The 23,431-nt window shown below is 28.1% G+C and overlaps 1 protein-coding gene and 1 long non-coding RNA gene across 3 annotated transcripts; both read left to right on the forward strand.

The window, feature by feature from the left end:
* The first annotated feature begins 3,522 nt into the window (after positions 1 to 3,522).
* LOC111690586 lies at positions 3,523 to 9,961 on the forward strand. 2 transcript variants are annotated; one of them, XM_046949424.1, is made up of 6 exons: positions 3,523 to 3,936; positions 5,893 to 6,009; positions 6,106 to 6,693; positions 6,765 to 6,854; positions 6,953 to 7,389; positions 9,125 to 9,961. In XM_046949424.1, the coding sequence occupies exons 1-6, from the start codon at positions 3,763 to 3,765 to the stop codon at positions 9,381 to 9,383; spliced, it is 1,665 nt and encodes a 554-aa protein (XP_046805380.1). In that variant the 5' UTR covers positions 3,523 to 3,762; the 3' UTR covers positions 9,384 to 9,961. The 2 variants fall into 2 exon arrangements, with proteins under 2 accessions (XP_046805380.1, XP_046805381.1); XM_046949425.1 differs by having other exon boundaries at positions 8,796 to 9,154.
* A 1,991-nt stretch (positions 9,962 to 11,952) lies between these two features.
* LOC124419787 lies at positions 11,953 to 21,397 on the forward strand. The gene is made up of 3 exons (XR_006940811.1): positions 11,953 to 12,264; positions 20,916 to 21,018; positions 21,082 to 21,397. It is a non-coding gene; the product is annotated as an uncharacterized LOC124419787 (long non-coding RNA).
* The last annotated feature ends 2,034 nt before the right edge of the window (positions 21,398 to 23,431 follow it).

Raw genomic sequence — 23,431 nt, forward strand, 5'->3', positions numbered from 1 at the left:
TTGAGGAAAAAAATATTTAAAATTTAAAATAAATTAAAAAAAAGTTTAACAAAAACTCATAATGAAAAAGAATCTAGTTAATAAGTCTTGTTGACATTGTAAATAATTTCTAAATAAAAAAGAAAAACATATAAAATGATGTAAAAAATTTAAAGAAAACAAATCTTTAATAGAAAATGAAAAAAAAAAACAAATTATATACAATTTGAAATTGTACATACAGTGAAACACAAAATAAATTTTATATGTACATAATATACAAAATAAAAATTAAAAAAAAATTGTAATAATATTATACACAAAATGAACAAAAATTTACAATAAAAATTAAATTTTTTTGTAAAAATCTACAAAAATTAAATAAAAATAGTCAATTTTTAAAAAGTTTTAAAGTCTTGTGTATCAAGATCCAAACATCTTACAAATAACAATTTAACACACTCTCCCCGATTCACCATCCCTTTAACTTAAATAAAACAAAAAAAAAAAAAAAACATTTCTTTTTGTGTTCTTTAATTTTTTGATAAGAAAATATTAAAATAATAAAAAAAATATTATTGATTGTTGTTAATAAAGTAAATTATAACTTAAATAAAATTATAAATTAAAAAAGTAAAAGATTTAAAAAAACATTTTGTTAAAGTTGTATGAATGTACGTACGTAATTTTATAGTCAATATTTCTAATTACTTTTCTTAAACTCTTTAAATAATATTTGTAAATTTTTTTGCAATTTATATGGTTTCTTATTTTTTCATTTTTGAGACATTTTAAATAAATTATTCTCTTTATTATTATTTTTATTTCAAAATCTATTTTTCTTTTATATTAAGCAAATTAAGACAAATCTATTGAAATTCTTATTATTTTCTATATAATTTTTTTGTAAATCAAGAAAAACTCAAAATGTTGTATAATTTAATAATTGATTTGATATTTTAAATAAAGCAAAAAGAAAATTATATAAAAAAGTACAAAAAATAATTGCTTGATTTTTATTTGTTAGAGAAGCTTTACAGAAAATGACAAAAATACTCACATTTTTATAATTTCAAGATTTTGAGATTTCCTGACAAATAAATCTAAAATCGTTATACTAGTATGTGGTACCAATGAAGGCATAAGGTCTTCCGAATTAAGAGATAAAGAATGTATCAGATGTATTATAAAAAAACTAATAATGCAAAAAAATGTTTGATTATATACATCCAAATGACTAATTCAGTTATAGTTTAGTTCTATTTTAGTTCTTTTAGCTCTAGTTCAGTTCTAGTTCTGTTCTAGTTCTGTTCTAGTTCTGTTCTAGTTCTGTTCTAGATCTGTTCTAGATCTGTTCTAGTTCTGTTCTAGTTCTGTTCTAGTTCTGTTCTAGTTCTGTTCTAGTTCTGTTCTAGTTCTGTTCTAGTTCTGTTCTAGTTCTGTACTAGTTCTGTTCTAGTTCTGTTCTAGTTCTGTTCTAGTTCTGTTCTAGATTGGAAATTCTCATTGGATAGCCTTACCAACCAATATTTGGTAGTGGAACTGTTACAATAAAGCGATCTCCGTTCTCCAAGTGTTGTTAAAACTTCGTTTGATAACCATTTGATTAAGCATAAAACTTTGAATTATGTAGGTCACAATTGTTTTTATAAAAATTTAACTACTAATCGAAATATTAAAGTAACATAATAGCTTTAACATAAATATTTATTAAACTTTTAAAAAAATATAAAAACAATATGTATTTTTCGCTTTGCAAATATGCGTTGTTGTTTGTTTTTCTTTTTATTTATAAACCAAAGTCAACCAATATCTGCGAGTAGAAGAAATTATGCATAAATATTTGTTTGTTTGTATTGAAAAGTGGGCCAAATAAATATTCAAACATTTATGAGAAAAGTTGTGCAAGGACTCGCCCACCATTTTTATGCTACAACAACATTTTATAAATTGTCGTAGTCATGTTTTGTGTGTATGTATATATGTTTGTTTTTTATGTTTTTGATTGGCAGAACTAAAACTGAAGCAAATTTATTTTGATTTTAACTGTGTTTGTCATGTTTATAAAACATCAAAATCAAATTTAGTTTTTGTAGTAGTTAAGTTTTGTAACTCGTATCATGTTTATATCAAACTTCTTTATTCTATTAAAAGATTGAAAAAAGATTTGATAAATGTTTATAGTTAATTTATGTTACAAATTGTTAAATAAATTTGCAATGAAAATATTTTGGGGAATCTTAAAGAAAAAAGAATAACATGTTTTCTATATTGTATGGTAAAATTTTTAGGTACAAATTGTAGTAAATTTTTCAAATTAAAATGTCATTTTTGTACTTTTTGAATTTTCTATAATATTGAATATATTATCATAAAGTTACATATGTAGAGCCCGGATTAAGTGGGAACCAAGAAAAGGGGACTTTTTGGTACTTACTCGTTATCAATGGGACTTTTTGAATTTTCTATAATATTAAACCTAAAAACATGAAAAATAATTAAGTGGGAATCCATAAAAGGGGACTTAGTATTACTTTTTTGCTCTTCAAAATTTATGTTCAAAATTTGAACCTAGAAAACCACCCTAACTGCTTTATTTATGTATATTGTATTTTATAAAAAAGTTCTTCCCCACTGTGCAATGTATCAAAGTAACTTTTTAAATTCAACCCATTACCTGTTTCCTATAATAACTATGTCAAATATTTGCTTAAAATATATGCTGCCAATCAAAGTTTCAACTTGATATTGATGTTTTTTTGTTCGTTTCGCATTTTGTATGTTTTATTTAGTTTTCCTAATAGGGTCAGTATTATGGATAAAAAGTTCTGTGCATAAAAATAAATGGGCAAAAAAATAAAAACTTTCTCCAGTTTTTTTTTAGTGTTCCCAAATAAAGTGCAGATTTCGTTTTAAAAATATACTCTTCCATATCATCCACCTGGTATACAAATGTATGTATGAATACTGTTTGTTTAATTTTGTTTTATGTAAAACTTGTGTTTATGAATAATAATTTTATCTACAAGGACATTGCATGCATGCATGTATTGCTAAGGAATTCGTTGTCGAAAAAAGTCTAAAAAAGGGAAAATGTTATAATCTGTTGTCTATTGTTTTATAATTTTGCCACTGCCAATAGTTTGTCTGTAGCTGAAAATGTTGAAATAACACAAAAACTACACGTGCTTTATATAAAAGGATTCATAACAAGGAACTTATTTACTGGTATTTCCTTATTCCCTCCTTACCTTTAGCAACTTCATCCGCCAAAACATAAAGCGCGCGCATTATAAAATTTTGTTATTTACCAGTTACCAACTGGTACCTATAAGGTGCCTTTAAACGATTTTATGTCTGCTTTGGGAAAATAAAAAAAAAACAACAACTAACAAAAATCCTTTAGTATTATTTTGCTTCAATTTAGTTTTTTGTTGGTAGGAGCTAGAACACGAGACTTTAGTTTAAAACTATTACTTGAACGCACCACTTCCATTTCCGGTTAAATTATCCTTGACAAAGACTATTGCTAGTTTAACACAATAGACAAAAATTATAAGAAAACAAATTCATTGCTACAAATTTATTATTATTGTAGTAATAGTTGTTGTTTTTGTTAGCCACAGAAAATTTTACTCAACATAAAGTTCATTTAAATGTTGTTACGCTTCTTTGATTTTGATTATTTCTGCCCAAAGACCATAGAAAGGGAATCACTAAAAGTAACAGAAGTCTATAAAGAAAAAAGTGTGATGTGAGTGAGAGATTTTTGTCGCAGACATAATGACGACAAGCGATGAAGCGGCTGCCTTTTGCCACGACCACATCCAACATCCTTTGATGTGGTGTGATGAAAAAAGACGTCTAGTGGAACGTAGAAATGCGGAAGAAAGTCTAAGGATGTGGAGGCGCAGAAAGGCTGAAGAAATGGCACGTAAAGAAAAAGATAAACAGGAAGTAAGTATGAAATTTAAGAAAACGAAATAAATTGTTTTAAAATTTTTAAATAAATAGTGGAGGAATTGAAGAATTGTGCACAGATAAAAACAGTTTTGGATTAATTTGTATAGTCATCATAATCATAAAGAAAATAAATTATGGTTTGCTTACCAAAACTTAAACACAGATTAAAAAAAATGTATTTATATGATTATATACAATTTTAAATTTAGATGGTCCTAGTAAAAATTTATATAAACCAAGGAAAGATTTAGAACTTTTCCTAGAATGAGTGTAAAGAGAACCACTTTAGATTCATAAACAACAATATTGGAACTAGTTATGTCAAATCACTTCTGGGATTCGATCTATTAACATTGGTTTTGTTTAAAACTTCTTACTTAGTTAGTTAGTGTGGCCTCCGGTAGGTTAGTGTTCTAGTCTGGTAGACCGGAGGTGGTGGGTTCGATTCCCACCTGAAACACTGGTTAAGGAGCGCACAACAGGCCCGATACAAAAACAAACAAATACCAATGCAATGAAAGAACAGAAACCAAAAATATGTCCACTTACTTAGTTAGTTAGTGTGGCCTCCGGTAGGTCAGTGGTTAGAGTTCTAGTCTGGTAGACCGGAGGTGGTGGGTAGAGGCCTAGGTGTATTTCTTCGGATTTTATGTATATATGTACATCCTTTTTCAAACTAACTAGTTAGTTAGTTAGTTAGTTAGTTAATAAGTCATATAGTCATATTGTCATATTATGCTAAAATTGCCCTGAAATGCTTTTATATGATTAATATATAATTGCTTAAAAGTTTTAATTGTTCATTTTATTGAGAAAATTCTTATCTTCTTATATGTTTTAATATTTGTATTTTTTTTTTATAAAAATTTTAAAATAACAGGTTAAAAGCACTGTCAGTCATTGTGTCACTTTTATTTTATTTCAGTAAATCGAACAAAAAAATTTCAAACAAAACGATGTGTTTGCGTACTTCCCCTTGTTGTTTTATACAAGTTTAATGACCTTTTCAGCAAATGTGAATGAATTTTGTCGCAAAAAAAAATTAATTTAAAATGTATGTTTTTATAAAAGACTATATCAATAATTTATCAAAGTAGATTTAAATGACATTATTTTTCTAACTAAATTTAAATAATTAAATGACATGAAGATACAATGTATACAAGTAGAAGTATACAGTACAGGGTGTATATAAAGTCAATGTCATTAAATTTACCAATTTCAAAACGCTTTATAAAAATGTCAAACTTTTTACTCAAGTCCTTTTTACCCCGATTTCAATATCGGTAATTCATTTCTATGCGAACTTTGTTCTACTGTAATCGAAAATTTTTTTCATTTTTCATGATATCGGGAAGCTTTAAAAACTTGGCGGTTGATCAATATAATAAAAAACACCTAATTTCATAACTCGCTGTTTCCTTAAAGTAGCAAAATACTTATTACCAAGTTATCAAGCTTTTTTGTATTTTTGGCAAATTGCGTGACTACGATTATTATGAATTCTACTTTGCAAAGTCAGACAAAATTTTATATTTGCAACAATGTTTGTAAGTTTATTGGTATGTACGTGTATGCATTTGATTATGTATTTGCAACTATAACAACAACCTATAAATTCAAATCAATATCTGGCTAAATTTATAAAACTTTTGCAACAATTGCGAACAGACACAGAGGTGGAACAAAACGAGACAAACTCCTTAAGAAAAGCAGACATAGAGAAATTCTGATGTCTGAAAATCAATGTTTATGTTAATAATTGGTGTCTGCACGTGTTTGCCAAATAGTAGCCGAGTAGCAACAACTAACTACTGTTGCAACAAAAACTTTGTTATAAATTGAGAAAATAATAATGAAAAATTATTGTAGACTTGAATAAATAAATTTTAATTTTCTAATATTAATATTTAAATGTTATTTTCGCACTTCTTCTCTTTTACATTTTAGTATTATGAATTATTTGTAAAACACTGTCCTTGGGGTAGACCAGGAGGTGGTGCCCCCAACATTGATGTGAGACGAAAGGATATAACAGCAGTGGGTCTACATTCCACCGCACCAATTGTTAGTATAAACTGCTATAATGTTGTTAATTAAAAATTTTAATTTGTTATTTATTGTTGGTTTGTGTAAATTTGTATTTTGTTTATTTTGCTTTAGACCACTACTCATCGTTTGACTTCATTGCAACCATGTCGTTTTAGTGATTATTTTGCTAAACACAAACGTTGCTTAGATCCAGTAGCCGCATATCATCCTCATTATCATCATCATCACCACCAGCAGCAACACCATTCGGTGCCTCGTGTCACCGCTCACACACATCATGCCGTGCAACATATAAGTGGTGATAATGCACGTCCCATGCAAGCCAGTAGCACTTTAACACTGTGTGAACGTGATGTGGGTACAGCAGCTACCAGTAGTGGTGGTAATGGTGGTGGAGCTACTAATACAGGGGCTGGAGGTGGTGTTGGTATTAAGAGCGATGGCAATAAACATGCTGAAAGTTTGCAAATTACCTTAAAAGATCATCCATCCATGTCATTTCGCAACAAGGGGCATGTTGACATAGAAGTGCGTTATAAACCCAATGCTGCCACAAAGGGTAAACCAATGTTAGAAAAAATTGTGGTTACCGAAAGTGACAAGTGTCCTTTGTTGTTGGATCACAAGAATGCCAAGATGGTGGAGGCAAAAGTGATGACAACAAGACCAAAGAAAACATTAGAGAAAATTGAAAAGCCGGTGAGATGTCAATTATAAGGGTGTAGAATTAAAACTTTATTGGTTTTTGTTTTTTTTTCTGAAATATTTAGCCAAGCAAGGATCCCTGGGGTAAGGCAGGTCCTGGTGGTAAGCCCTGGCGTAGTCCTAAGGCAGTGGGAAGTTCTTTTATGAAATCGTTGGTAAGCTAAAATTTGCCATACAAAACACTTTTCATAAACTTTGTATAACTTTATTAAATGTTTATGCATTCATGGTTATTTTTATTAACTTCTTTTAGGGTTGGACTAACAAACAAATGCTTAAAGATTTAGATCAAGATAATCCTGCCACACCAGCGGAAAAACCAACATTTCGCAAATCACGTGCTTCCCGTAAACTCACAAGATGTTGTGACGTATGCACCTGTACATGTCCGGCCATGATCTTAAATACCAGCCCACTTAAACCGATACAAAAACAAACAAATACCAATGCAATGAAAGAACAGAAACCAAAAATATGTCCACGTTTGTTGCGGCACAACAAAACGATTGATACGACCACAGACAATAGTGCCAATATGAAAGTTGGCGGTGGTGGTGGTAATAAAACTGCGACAATGGCTGATAATAATGGCGTTGAATTGGTGCCGTTGTTGGCACGTAGACGTGCCTTTGAACGTCCCATTAGTTTATCGACAACGGATGTAACCAAACGTACAGCATCAAATGATAGGTACGCTACAAAATTGAACATGAACATGCATAGTAACAACAACAACATCAACAGCAACAATAAATACAATAAAAACTTTAATAACAACAACAGCAATAACAACATTAATAACAACAATACAAATGGCACTACATGTTGCTTGAAAAAATTCACACTGCATATTCGTTAGATACCAATGTATCTATCCCCAACATTTCAATTCCCTTAAATATAATACACCAACTACATATACACACATACTCATACGCAAACAATTATTAATCTAGAATTGGAATTAGTAGAATAAAAAACAAAGTTATGCCAAAAATGTTTGGCAACAAAATTATCACATTATAACATCAAACCATGGCATAGATTGGTATGAAATTGCATAGATTTTTTGTTGTATAATTAGTTCATCTATAGAATTGGTTGCCGCAAAAATAAAATTCAATAAGTTCTTTAGAGATGTTCACTGTTAAATATTTAAAACATCTGCGAGTTTTTAACGCATTCATAAATTTTGGTAAATAATTTAAAAAATTTGTATGTTGATATGCTGCATATTATGTTGCACAATGGTTTGGAAATTAACTAATTTTGAAAACAATTTTGAGATTTTCTTCTAAGCCATAACTTTTTTCTTTCAAATAATTGAAAATATAGTAAAATAGTTTTGACTCTTATCAAATTCTAACAAATGCTTTAGAATATTTTTAAAAGTTTAAAGATCAAGGTTAAGTTTCTTAGCAATGGGGAGGAAATAATATAAAATATTTCAAGAATTATATCTTGATTTGAAATGTTTAATCTAATAAAAATTAACTAAAAAAACATTTATCAAATATTTCCCATGAGAATTTTAAGAACAAAAAGTGTAAACAATAATCAGACATATATCAGCAGCTTATTTAATATTCCAGAGCTTGCACTTAGTATACGGGTTAAAACTGTAACTTTGTATCATTTTTCTCGAACGTACTTAAAACAATTAATTTTATGTTTAATCGTGAAAACTTGTTTAATACCTATTGTGCAACACATCCAAAAACCAACAAAATAATTTTGTAAATATTTGAAAGTTTTATTTAAACAATTTCAACCAATTAGATATTTTTTTTATTTAATAAACGCTAACCATGAAAATTACCAAAAAATATCGAACAAAATTCAATTTATTTCATGTACAAATCATGTATATTTCTCATTATCTTAATCACCACTATAATTAATGTTCTGCAAGCACTTGTTTTTTGTCTGTCTATTTGAAATGTACAAAAATCAATTTAAAAAAAAAACTTATTTATATGTACTTTTTTTCCTCTTTCTTTTAAAAACTTTATATTACAATGTGTGTGTGCGTTTAAATCTATATGTTTGTGTATGCGTGCTATATGTTTTTTCATTCTAACTAATAAAACCAGCAGAACAGTAACAATTGTTATTAAATTACAATTGCCAAAGAAGTAGTTGCAATTACAACAAGTTTCAACAACAAACAACAAACTACTTGAAACAACAACAAACTACTGCCCCCACAAGTGCATATTTTTACTTACAGAATTTCTTTCTTTAATTTTATTAATCTATAACTTGAAATCAAAAAACAAACTAATTAACATTTATATTTTAAAAACAACTCGTACTAATCTTTAAACCACCACCCACTACAAAATAAACCAACAACAACACCCTTAAAAACACCACAACTACTACTTACAACCATTATTGTATTGAATTGCATCTGTATAAATAGACTCCACACAGCGGCAGCAGCAGCTGATGTTGCAACCACTGATATGCGTTACTTGCATGACCTCAATTGTCAAGTTGCACAAAAAAGACGTTCGATTAGCGTGGCTCAACAGCTCGATAGGGATGAGTGTAATCAACATTTCATGGTCTTTGATACATTTTGGGGTCGTCCCGGCCATGGGGCGCCACCAGTGCTAACAAATAGAAAATTAAAATTGGACAATTTGCTTTATGGCACTCCCGGTTGTAACTCCGAATAAAGCAAAATTTAGTGCAATGCTAGAGATGAAACAGAAAAAAAAAACAATGAGTGAAATAATGAAAAATCCACGTCATCATGAAATCTACATTTAATTTCTTTATTTCATTCCCAATTGCATCTTTTAGTTGCAATAAACTTCGTTTATTTTGTTTCACCCTCCGATTAAAAGTGTTGCAGCAAGGAACAAAGGAACATTAAGACAAGCAACCATAAAAATAAACCAAAAAAAAAAAAAACTATTTTAATTGAGTTTATTTGTTGTTATCATTTTTTTTGCCAGACTAAAGAAACTAAATATATATCTAAACTAAACTTTCACCAACTTCCCAGGTAGTAAGATGGTAAAAAGTTTGTTCTTAGCCACGTTAAGGATTTGAGCAGAAGTACTTGGCAAAACTATTTCTCTGTGTTTGTATTGTTTATACAACAACAACTGTTTAATGCAAAACTTTTTCATTTACTTTTAATAAATTCAATCCTTGTTTGTTCGTTCGCTTGTTACGATATAGTATAAAATTGGTTGAAATTAATTAAAAATTGTTTATGTATATAATTTAGAAGAAAATTTATTTAATAATAAAGAATTTTATACAAAACAAATATGTTGACTTCTTAATTATAAGGGATTAAAGAAAATAATTGAATATTTATTGTTCAACAGAACGTATGATTGTTTTTGTATTCTTAACGATAGAATTATTTCGTTTGTTTGGAATGAGGCGTATGAGTAATAATATTTTTAGTTTTAAGAAAGTATATTCAGTATACGTTATCATAACTTAAGAAGAAACGCTCTTGGCAAAAACATCCTAATATGTATGTTCTTTACCTTCGTAAGAAGGGTATATATAAGTTTGTCATTCCGTTTGCAATTCTTCAATATAATTTTCCAAACCTCATATATGTATATTTAGGATCCTAATAGATAGCTTGTTGAAATCAATTTTTCTAAGACTCTAGAAGAAACAAATCTTCAACAATTCTGTCATACATGCTTTCGAAAAGTTTCCTATTTAAATTTGTAAAAATCAAAAATAAATTACGATGATATGAGCAAAAATCACATAAAATGGAGATTTTTTGGTACTTTTTATTGTTCAAATTTTCTTTTTGCATTTTCTAATAAATATTAGCTAGAAACATTCACACCTAACAAATATTTGACGTAAAAGACGTGACGTTTTGATTTCCTTTAGATATATGTATATTTATTTATACAAACAAACATATATATGACGACATCATTTTAGAACGTCTTTATTGTATGTTTCAACATTTTTTGCATGTTAAATTAAAAATAAATTTAAAAAAATTGTGGTTACGTCTTTTGGCTCAAATATTTGATAGATCTGAGTGTACTTTAAGTGAGAACCAAAAAAAGCAGACTTTTTGGTATTAAGCAGTCTTTAGCTGGTACTTTTTTGTTGTTTATGCAATATTGAACCTTGAAACATATAATCACATATCTTTGTTGAATACAAAACTATAAAAGGAAACTTTTTATTAATTGTTCGATTTAAAACTGATACTTTTTGATTCATTGTAATATACTTTGCAGATTCTGCTTTTTAACATTATAATGAAGGGTATATGAGATTCTCTAAAGCTGAATATAGAACTTTATCTTCTTCAAATTGTACTAATTAAACATATACACTACATATGAATGTGCATTGTACAGTGTACATATAAATATTATGATGGAATAAAAATGTATAAGAGTGATTTTCTTTTGGTACTTTTTTTCAATGGTATATTTTGAATTTCTCTATCATTGGGCCTAATAAAAAGATTATTTAAAAAGGTTTTTAATTTTCAGCATCAACTTTACATGAAGTTGGAAGTAAAATTCTTAATTTATTTGTTTAGAGTAAAACAACAATATAAAATAATAGTATTCTTACAAAATTATTGACTAAAGTCGTATTTTTCACAAAATTATCTAATTTGATTTCGCAATTGGGCAAAATATCAATAATACAAATATTAATAATAAAATCAGTATGTAGTGAAAATATTTGTTGATAAAATAATTTGATTTAATGTTAAGCAGTTTAAATTACATGTACACTGTTCAATACAGTTTTAAAAGTACTGCCTGGGAAAAAAGCTTTCTGTTAAAAAGTTAACAGTAAATGGAACTTAAACGTTTCCAAGAATAACAGTATCAAGAAAACAATAAATGTTAAATTTCTACTTCCAAACAGCAATGACGACAAAATTTGGGTTAACAACATACAAATGTATGTTTGTTACAACTGTAACAAACATACATTTGTAAATAAAAGAACAGCAACAATAAATGTTGTGGATGTTGTGACGATTTACGAGTGTGAATATTTCAACTGTTTGTTCGTATGTATATTCGTAACATTTGTTAATTTGTATGTTTATGTGTTAATTTTTGTTTGTTTTAGTTGTTGTTGCTTTTGGTAGCAATTGAACCACTGTTACCACTACCACCGCAAACATGTAAAGCACATTCGTAAATTCATTTGGACGACTGTTAAAAAGCAAAAGAAGCAGAATTAGCAGCAGCATTTGTTGTTGCTGCTGCTGTTGGCTGTGTAAGTAACACGGTGGTTTCTGCTGACAAGGTTCAGGCATTGCAGATGGATGTTGGTTCGTTATTTTGTCCGTCGGTTGCTACGTTAGATGGACCCAACAACTACTAGATGAATGAATGGTGAATTTTAAATAAAACAACAAAACAAGAAGAAAATATTGAACTGAAATTTTAAACAGAAAATGTGTAATGACGTTGCAGATGGCACATAAAAATTAAAAAAAAATGCAAATAAAATAACAAAAACATCATAAAGTTTTGTTTGCAACTACCAGAGAATTGAGTTCAGTTTATTTGAAATTCATTTCAGAAGGTTTGTAACTAAATACAACTAAAGATGTAAAGGTGTGTGAGTTTGTGCAAGAAGTTTATTGAATGTTTATAAAATAGTATATTTATTTTATTATATTTGTGTGTGTTTTTTTAATAAAACTTTAAGAAACCAGGGAATTCCTTTAGTCCTCAATTCAAAAACAAATGTACAACGTAGAAAAGAGTGTGTGTTTTTATGTAAATATAAAAAGTTTAGTTAATAAAACAAGAAACCAAGGATTTTTGTGTCCTGGTCCTTTCGTTTGTTTAGCACTTCTTTTATTATAAAAAACGGGTGATGGAAATTAGTTTTATTTTGTTCACATCTTTGTATTTGTATATTTTTTTATTTTCCATTCATTTATGTGTCCGTTTGTTTATTACAACTGAGAGTAATAAATATTTGAATGTCGTATTGTTTGGGGAATTTCATCAGTTTTATCATGTATACAATTGCATATTTATTTATTTATTTTTTTTTTTTTGGTTTTATATAATATTCGTTTCATAAATTTAATTTCTAAGCTGTGTCTCTAAACAATTATATTGTTAGGTTCTGTAAAAGGAAGTTATTAGTTTTTGAATATTAAGAAATTGTTAAGATAATGCTTGCAGAAAATGTTTAATTTCAATATTTACTAACTAATTAAATAAACTAATATACTAATAACAATCAAACTAACAAAGAGACAAATAAATAAACAAACAAACTAACTAAATAACGATCTAAATTTGTATTACACAGTTTACAATTAGTATGCCATCTTATGATTGCTCAAAGAAAATACTTTATCACATACTCAACTAATATTCGAACTAATTCATATAACTGAAGCATACTTTAGGGCCTTTTTTTAAAATAAAACAACAACTAATAATAACAAGGAAACGTATGAATACATATGAGCCTCTTGTATTTTTCATTCTTTTAATAGAATGAAATTACTTTTATATAAATCTGTCCCTCATTTCCTGATTTCCACAGTCATTAACAAAGACTTAAAACAAAATAAAAACCGATAAGAGGCAAACGATTACGAGTACAATAATTGAAACCAGGAAGTAAAGGAAATGAAGTGTTCAGTTTTGTTTTTAACATAAATGTAATGAAAATGGGAAGGTGTGCGTGAGAATGTATAAATATATTTCCGGTTCCCTGTTTTAACACATGTATACAAGCTGCCTCCTCTTGTTCTCCACTTATTGTTAACATTAACAATTTGCACATGATTCACATAATGATAATTTTACCACAATTTTATAAAATTGTGGAATAGAAAACGAAAGAAACACAAAGAAACCTTTTAGTCTTTTTTTTAATATGAAAACCAAATTCTGTTAGATTTAAATTTCATATGTGCACAAAGTTGTAGAAATATTTGGCGTAGTTTTTTAATACATTTTTGTAATTTTGGTAACATAATGGTTGGAGAAAGGTGTTGCATGTTGTTCATTTAATTTATTAGATACGTTAGTGAGACTTGTTTCTGCCTTCGAGAATAAAAAAAAGGTTTTTTGTTTTAGATTTGTTTTACGCATTTTATATGTCAGTTACAACAAATATTATGACAGAGATTTGCTTTTGATTTAAGCAGAGTTAAGGAAAATTATAGTTATTCTAGCTAATGTAATTTATAGACTCACAACTATACAGAGCTGTGTGTTTGTGCGTATTTTAAAATAGTAAAAGACATGTAGCAAGATTAGTAATAAACTACTACAATCATATGAAAATCATAATATTTTTAAGTAAAATAATCACGTATCATCTATTCCAAAACCTCAGACTGATGTGACACCACAATTTTGTAAAAATAAAAATAAAACACAGAAAACTAAAAGACATAAAACAAATATGAAATTTGAATTAAGTTAAAACAACGTTGCCAATTTTATTCTGTTATTTTTGTAGGGACTACATAAATTGCGTGAAATAAGTTAGATGACAGAGCTGGATTCTTTATACCCTACAGGCCAGACTATGGACTAGATTATAGAGTAGGCTATAGACTAGACTACAGACTAGACTATAGACTAAACTAGACTATACGCTAGACTATAAAAAACACTATAGACTAGACTATAGACTAGACTATAGACTAGACTATAGACTAGACTATAGACTAGACTATAGAATAGACTATAGACTAGACTATAGACTAGACTATAGACTAGAATATAGACTAGACTATAAACTAGACTATAGACTAGACTATAGATTAGACTATAGACTAGACTATAGACTAGACTATAGACTAGACTATAGACTAGACTATAGACTAGACTATAGACTAGACTAGACTATAGACTAGACTATAGACTAGACTATAGACTAGACTATAGACTAGACTATAGACTAGACTAGACTATAGACTAGACTATAGACTAGACTATAGACTAGACTATAGACTAGACTATAGACTAGACTATAGACTAGACTATAGACTAGACTGTAGACTAGACTATAGACTAGACTATAGACTAGACTATAGACTAGACTATAGACTAGACTATAGACTAGACTATAGACTAGACTATAGACTGGACTATAGACTAGACTATAGACAAGACTATAGACTAGACTATAGACTAGACTATAGACTTGACTATAGACTTGACTATAGACTAGACTATAGACTAGACTATAGACTAGACTATAGACTAGACTATAGACTAGACTATAGACTAGACTATAGACTAGACTATAGACTATAGACTAGACTATAGACTAGACTATAGACTAGACTATAGACTAGACTATAGACTAGACTATAGACTAGACTATAGACTAGACTATAGACTAGACTATATACTAGACTATAGACTAGACTATAGACTAGACTATAGACTAGACTATAGACTAGACTATAGACTAGACTATAGACTAGACTATAGACTAGACTATAGACTAGACTATAGACTAGACTATAGACTAGACTATAGACTAGACTATAGACTAGACTATAGACTAGACTATAGACTAGACTATAGACTAGACTATAGACTAGACTATAGACTAGACTATAGACTAGACTATAGACTAGACTATAGACTAGACTATAGACTAGACTATAGACTAGACTATAGACTAGACTATAGACTAGAATATAGACTAGACTATAGACTAGACTATAGACTAGACTATAGACTAGACTATAGACTAGACTATAGACTAGACTATAGACTAGACTATAGACTAGACTATAGACTAGACTATAGACTAGACTATAGACTAGACTATAGACTAGACTATAGACTAGACTATAGACTAGACTATAGACTAGACTATAGACTAGATTATAGACTAGACTATAGACTAGACTATAGACTAGACTATAGACTAGACTATAGACTTGACTATAGACTAGACTATAGACTAGACTATAGACTAGACTATAGACTAGACTATAGACTAGACTATAGACTAGACTATAGACTAGACTATAGACTAGACTATAGACTAGACTATAGACTAGACTATAGACTAGACTATAGACTAGACTATAGACTAGACTATAGACTAGACTATAGACTAGACTATAGACCAGACTATAGACTAGACTATAGACTAGACTATAGACTAGACTACAGACTAGACTATAGACTAGACTATAGACTAGACTATAGACTAGACTATAGACTAGACTATAGACTTGACTATAGACTAGACTATAGACTAGACTATAGACTAGACTATAGACTAGACTATAGACTAGACTACAGACTAGACTATAGACTTGACTATAGACTAGACTATAGACTAGACTATAGACTAGACTATAGACTAGACTATAGACTAGACTATAGACTAGACTATAGACCAGACTATAGACTAGACTATAGACTAGACTATAGACTAGACTATAGACTAGACTATAAACTAGACTATAGACTAGACTATAGACTGGACTATAGACTAGACTATAGACTAGACTATAGACTAGACTATAGACTAGACTGTAGACTGGACTATAGACTAGACTATAGGCTAGACTATAGACTAGACTATAGACTAGATTATAGACTTGACTATAGACTAGATTATAGGCTAGGCTATAAAATATACCATAAACTATAGACTAGAGGTATCAGTGAAATCTCGATACAATAGTTCAAATATCCCATGAAATATTGCGTCATATTTACGATAAAACGTTTTTATCCACTGTGAATTCTGGAAATGTCGATCCATCATGTGGTAGAATATGAACCGAATATTTGTTTGCAATGTTACAATCCCTATATACTTTAACATACTCCATAAGGAATTGAATGTAAGGGAAGAATACAAGAAGTTTTTCCAAACGCTTTCAACTCACATACACATTACTCGTACCCCTTTTGCTGAAGATATGTATTTATATTTTATTTATGCTTATTTTTACCTTCATACTCTAATACATAAATTTCCCATACTTACACATGCACTTAAAGGTCCTTAAAACATAATGTTTGTAGTTTACATGTACATTTGTAAGACTTTTACTTTGTGTGTCTTCTCAATTTTTATTTAAATACAAATTGAAAGTCACGTTCTTGTCATTTGTTTCCATAGATCACCTGATAAATATTGTATTTTTATGGCAATTTCGAAACGAAAACGAACGAAAAAAACATTTATTAATACAAGTGAAACAGTTTTACAACAATTGCAATAACAAAACTTTATCTCATTTGCTACATGTATAAAAAGTTTGGTACTTGCTCTCGAACACATTCTTATAAGTTTCAATAAAATTGTATATAGAAATGAAAATGATGTAAAATCATCAATTTCATCGCTTTTTTATTTTTGCTGGAATACACTTTGAAAAACGATCTAAAAATTAACTTTTTAAGGCGTGAGTGTCAAGTCATTCTTGATTAATACATTTAAGTTGAAAATAATCAAAATTTCTTGTTTCAGTAGAAGTTTTTTGAGAAAAAATCTTTTCCTTATTGATAAAATTTTAATTTGTTTAGTAAAAAATTTCAAGTCATTGTTAAGTCACGTTTAATTTGTATTTGAATAAAATGCAAGGAAAAAAGGTATTCTTCAAATTTTAACAAAATGATGGTAAGAATAATTGTTTAGTAGGGAAAAAAAACTTATTTTAATAACTTTTTAAACATTTTCCATTTTCAATTAAAAATTTATTTTTTGAAAATTTTCAAAGTGTACTTAATTTTCATAATTTGCTCTTGAACAGCGATTAAAATTTATATTTAAAACACTTTTTAGTTTAAGCAACAAATTTAGTCATTATTCATTGTTTTTGTTTTTTTTTACAGAGATCTTAATTTAATTAATTAAAATGTCAAACATTTCCACAAAAAAACAAAAACACATCCTTTAACGTCTGGAAAACAAAAAAAACTTGGTGAAAAGACCTCAAAAACAACAATTAAATATAACGAAGGTTTTTTTTTAATATTTGGTAACAAAAAACCTTAAACTTTCATAAAATCACGTAAAAACATACGAACATACATACAAATATAAATATTTGTTTGTTAATATGTATTTATTAAGTATAATTTATATAATAAATTAAATTATTTATCCTGTTTAACTTTAACCTTTTGTGGACAATTATTATAAATATATGAGTAAATGTGTGTGTGTGTGTAAAAGGCAAAAATAGTGTTTTTGTATTTAGTTACTAACTAATTGCATGTAATTATGTACATACATTACAACCATTAAGGTTTTTCGTAAAAACTCACACACAAACAAAAAACACATACATTAATGTTCATTAGGGTGTCCCTGGCACCAGTAATGCCTCTAAAACGATGCGTATTTATATATGTACTGAGTAGGAAAAAATAATATAAAATATTTTTAAAAAGCTCCTCAGTTTAATTTATTTGAAAAAAAAAAAAACTCGCGTAATTTTGAGCTTATCTCAAGAATAATAATTAGTTTTTTTTAAGTTTTTCTGCTCCGCATTTGTATGGGTATTTAAAATATAGTTCCTCGGGACACTCTAATGTTTATACATACATATACATACAAATAAATGTAAGGATTTTTGTTCATTTGCTTAACAAAGTATTAACATCTCAGAAGACTGAAAAATAAAACATATACAGTAGAGAGTAAATAAATGGCACAAAATTAATTATTGGGCACACAAATATTAGACTATGTGGAATGGAAAAAAGTGCTGGCCTTAACTACTGCTTTAATACTTTGGTATACTCATGAATACTCATGAACGGAATTGAAAACTTCCCTCGATGTTGAAGATAATGGAAATGCTATTTATAAGGAATGCAAAGGCAGAATTGATGGTAATGATAAGTATGTGATTTCGGATCCACACATCGTACCGTGTGGATCCGAAATCATATACCAATTCTGCCTTTCTACTTGTTCGGTTAAATGTCTTTTTAATATAGAATTATGTGTATACCCAGCAAACACGTGAGTAATGACGTGTGTTTTCTCAAAAACTTTAATATAAGTACTTGGTTTAAAGCCTTGAGATATTGTTTTCGAGGTTTTGTTTTTTACAGAAAAGTTATAAAATTATTACTTACTATTATCTAACTAAATCTTTGCATTTTAATTTTTTACTTTTAAATATAAGTTTTTGCTGGGTTTCTTTTTCATAACAAGAAAACCAAAGAAAAAAAACCAAGTCGTACATATGAAGAAGCTAATTACCATATGAAAAATAAAAAAAATAAACAGAAACAAGAAAAATTTATAAAGAAATAAATAAAATTAAATAAAAACACGTAAATTAATTTATCTACAAAATATATATGTTTGTGTGTATATGTATAATAATGTGTATGAATGTACTTGAAGAATTAACATTTAAGGAAAAGACAAGCCGTCTAACAATACTATGTATATACATACACAAATATAAAAATATTACGACAATAACAACATATGTAAAGATTCAGCAATATACATACCTCTACAGTGTGACTGATTATTAAAGAAACAAATTTTTTTAAGATTTTCATTTTATTAAAATAATAAAAAAGTTTATTTATTTCTAAATAATTTTTTTTTGTTAATTTTGTAATAGTTTTCTTTTTTAATGTAAGTTTGTGTGTTTGTTAATATGTACATTCCACACACAGTATCTTGTCCAGCTTCTACAAAGTTGTATAAAAATATTTAAAGCCTTCTGAATATAAACATATATATGTATGTACATATGTATGTGTGTATATAAAATGAAGTAAATAACATCTACAAGATCCTTTCCTATTCACATGTGAATTAATAACTAAGTTGTTCTAGTTGCTGCTGGTTTCATTATTTCCTTCTCATCAAATGTCTGCTGGTTGGCTTCTATGTATTATTAACATTTGTGTTTGGTAATGATGATGTTAATGTTAATGATTTCACTTGTAAAATGTTGATGACGTTGGCTCGTTTATTGTTTTTCCTTTTGAGCTTTTTTTAATTTTATTTACTCTGTAAATAATTACTGCAAATAAAACAACATCATTAAATAAGTAAGACACTGAAATATCCTTTGAAGAGGGTTTCCGATTACTTTTTGTGGTTCTATTCTTGTCTTTTACTTATTTTAATGTGATATTAGTTAAATTTGCAGTAAAATTAAGTTGTTAGGGTAAAATTATTTTCAAAATATTTACATTGAATTTTTAACAAAAGATAAAATGAAAAAGATTTGTTTTAAAGGAATTTAAAAAAAAGTTGTAAACATTTTATACAGACTTAGTGAAGAGCAAAATGGGGATTGAATAATCTTTGGAGAGTAACAGAAAAATTAACTCCTTAGTTAGTAATGAAAATTCTTATTTAATTTATTTTTTAAAATTTAATTAAATCTAGTTACATATACTAATTAAATCTTACTATCTCTTTGTCACAAACTTTATTTGACGAATATAAAAAGAATCTTTTTATTTAAATTACTTGAGACTACTCAAGGCTTAAACAATTCCTGCAGTCATGTCATCTGTGTCATTTGAGTTCCTTTACCCAGTTTTCATCTTATTTTGACACTTTTGCTGTACTTATTCTCTATTATTATGAATTAATGCATGAAAACTTAACCGCATTTCCTGCAACAATTGTAACAATTTTAACAACAACAACTATACACACACAAATACAACCAAATATTTAGTCTCTTCTGCAACTAAACAAAGAAAAATGTAATACATACATAGTTGTACATTAGTAAGGTACTTTTTTATTTTATTTGAAGTCGTATCCCAAATATTTAATTATTTAGTTATGTAGTCATTTAGACTAGTAATTTACTTACCACCAGGCGTTCCTTATTTTCTTCCGGAATAAGAGACGCCCTATTATTCTGTAATGTAAAGTACTTTAGTTTTTTGTTATATAAAAAATGTTGTATGTGTTCAAGTTTTTATTTCAAAACAGACGTTTTCCATTCATTTGGTTCCTTCATTTTTCATAAATTCTGTGTTTTTTGTCATCCGTCCGCCAGTCACTCAGCCATAACTAACACACCAAAAGAACACATATTCTCCATTACATTTTCAAACATATACAACGGTAAAAAGGACATTTATAAAAACATATTCTTCTTTTTTAAAGAGAGTACAAACAATTTACAACAGCATACTTTTAGGTTATAAACTAAAAGTTTCGTATATTTTGTGTGAAAAAAAGCAAAATGAAAATAAACTTATTTTTAATTGCAGCATTTTACTAGAGATGGCAACTTTTTCTTCTGTTACAACTTGTTCAACAAAAATGTTTTTTGGGTATTTGGTGGATTTAAGTACGAATATGTTGTTGTACTTAGTAAGTAGAAGGAAAAGTATAACTTGTAACTTATAACTATAAAAAGATTTTTCATTTCATAAGATGTTGTTTTGCGAACATGAAATGTGGCGAAAAAAAAAAACTAAAAACTTTTTTAAGTGCTGAGTTTCATTTCATACCAACAAACATGCCAACAGCCTGTCTGCGATGGCTCATGTATTCATAAGATACAAAAGTGGAGAAAGCTAAATGTGAAACCTCAAATTTAAAATTACGAAAATGAAGACATGGTGAACCAATATCAATCATACTTGTGAATGTAGAGCAGATTGTTACTTTAATTTTGGAATATTTAGTACATTTTAAGTTTATTTTCTTTTACTTTAATAATTTTAAATACGTACTTGAAGAAAAGTTTTACGCATAATTTAATATTAATTTAGTCTTTTAACAATTGACCTATTGCATAAAGGTACAGAATAAATGTTTAACCACCTGTAATAATTGATTTAAATTAAAAAAAAAAATTTGTTAGTTCTCTCTTTTTTAGAAAGAAACACTTTATTGGATAATTCATTAGACGACAATCAAGGATATAAATGAATTATTTTATATTTAATATTCTTAATTGTCATTTTGTTCTAAAACCTTCATAATATTAGCCCAGGAAAAACTTACATTGAAAAGAAATAAGTTAAAAAGCCGCTTGTCACTACTTCTTCATTAGTGTTTTAAGTCATTATTTAAACACGGTGATGTCATTGGACTTCTTAAAGTCCCTAAGTCATTACAAATAGGGACTGAAGTCATAACAAATAAGGACTTTTCAAATAGAAACTTCAAGTAGTCATTATAAATAGGAAGATTGATGCACAAAAATCCCAAATTAACACAAATTTAGTTACTAACAAAAATTCAATCATTCAAAATTTTTTTATTATGAATTAATATAAAATTTCGGAAATCCCCCTAAAGTAAAGTACTTCTGTAACGCATTATATGTAAGTCATTACTAAAGTACTTCTAAGTAATGAAGACTATAAATAGAGGTCATTGAAAAGAAAGTAGTTATGGAAGTACAACCCCTTACCGATTTTTTGCTAGATAGGAATGATTTGTTAAAAGATATGCATAAAAATCCTTAAAAAAACGAACAAATATTAAAGTCGATTGAACATGATGCCATTGCACAATGAGTGCAATATAAACATGTTTTTTATTTTTTTAATTTCTGTGAACATCAAATAAATACAAACATATGTACATACATTCATCCACAGATACCAACATACTTGTAAACAAACATTTTTGGACTGATAGTTGGAATTAAAAGGATACGTCGTTACACATTAAATCCCAACATATAAAAGTAACAATTTTACTTGGTAACATGTGCGGCTGTATTTGTAAGAAATACTAGAATCTGTAAAACATAACAACAACTACATATGTGATACTTAATATCAGCTTCAAAAGCCAACAACATGGTATGGTTTTTCCATGTTTGCCGGCATGAGTATGCATACAAAGAGAAACACACTCATTATGCACCCTACATCAGGCGGGCATATTATAGGTTTTGAAATTTTGGGATAAAAAGTAATAAAATTATTTAAACACTCTAATAAAATCATCATAAATAAGTTATTAAATAAGTTATTAAAATAAGTTATTAAGTTAATCTTGCGATTTCTATAGAGTTTTAAAAAATTAATTTAAGTTAATAATGATGTAGTATGTTATATATTCCACCATGTTCGACATTAGTTTTATTGTAAATCAACTAACACCACTAACAACAGTGATTCGACTATTATGTAGTACAATACAAAGGTGGTGCTTTAAGCCAAAGACACATATGTATTCTTGTTCAGAGTAAAAGTATTGAAAGTGCAATAGTTGTCGTAGCCGACATTAGAAAGAAGTTAGAATTCTATTTGCTATCATCAAATGGCGACCTAAAGACATACATATGTACATATATGTACACACATGCATACATACACTTGAGTATTGCAGAGAACGAGGTAAAAATTTAAATTGAAACAGATGGTAAACTGTTTACTATTGTATATGTACACATGTATGAATGAATGTTTAAGTACGTACACATCTACTACGATACAGAAGTTGTTTGGTTGAATGGTTGGATGGTTAGTTGCATTCTTGTTGGATTGGTAAGAGTCTGATCTAACACAGATTTGTTGCAGTTAAGTGTGGCAAATGGTAAATGTCATTAAAGCTTGAAGCACATTCTAAAATATAAAATTTGCCAGAAGATTTTATAAACTCATACTTACAATTTACCTTTACTCTGGTATAACAAGAAGAAAAGAAATTTTGAAAAAAACAAGCTAACAAACAAACTCATACATATATTTATTATAAAATGCATTTTTGTAGTAAAACGTTTATTGCATTATTCTAAGAAACTTTTCATTGTGTCTCATAG

Source organism: Lucilia cuprina, chromosome 4 (genome assembly GCF_022045245.1).
Source record: "Lucilia cuprina isolate Lc7/37 chromosome 4, ASM2204524v1, whole genome shotgun sequence".
NCBI lineage: Eukaryota > Metazoa > Arthropoda > Insecta > Diptera > Calliphoridae > Lucilia > Lucilia cuprina.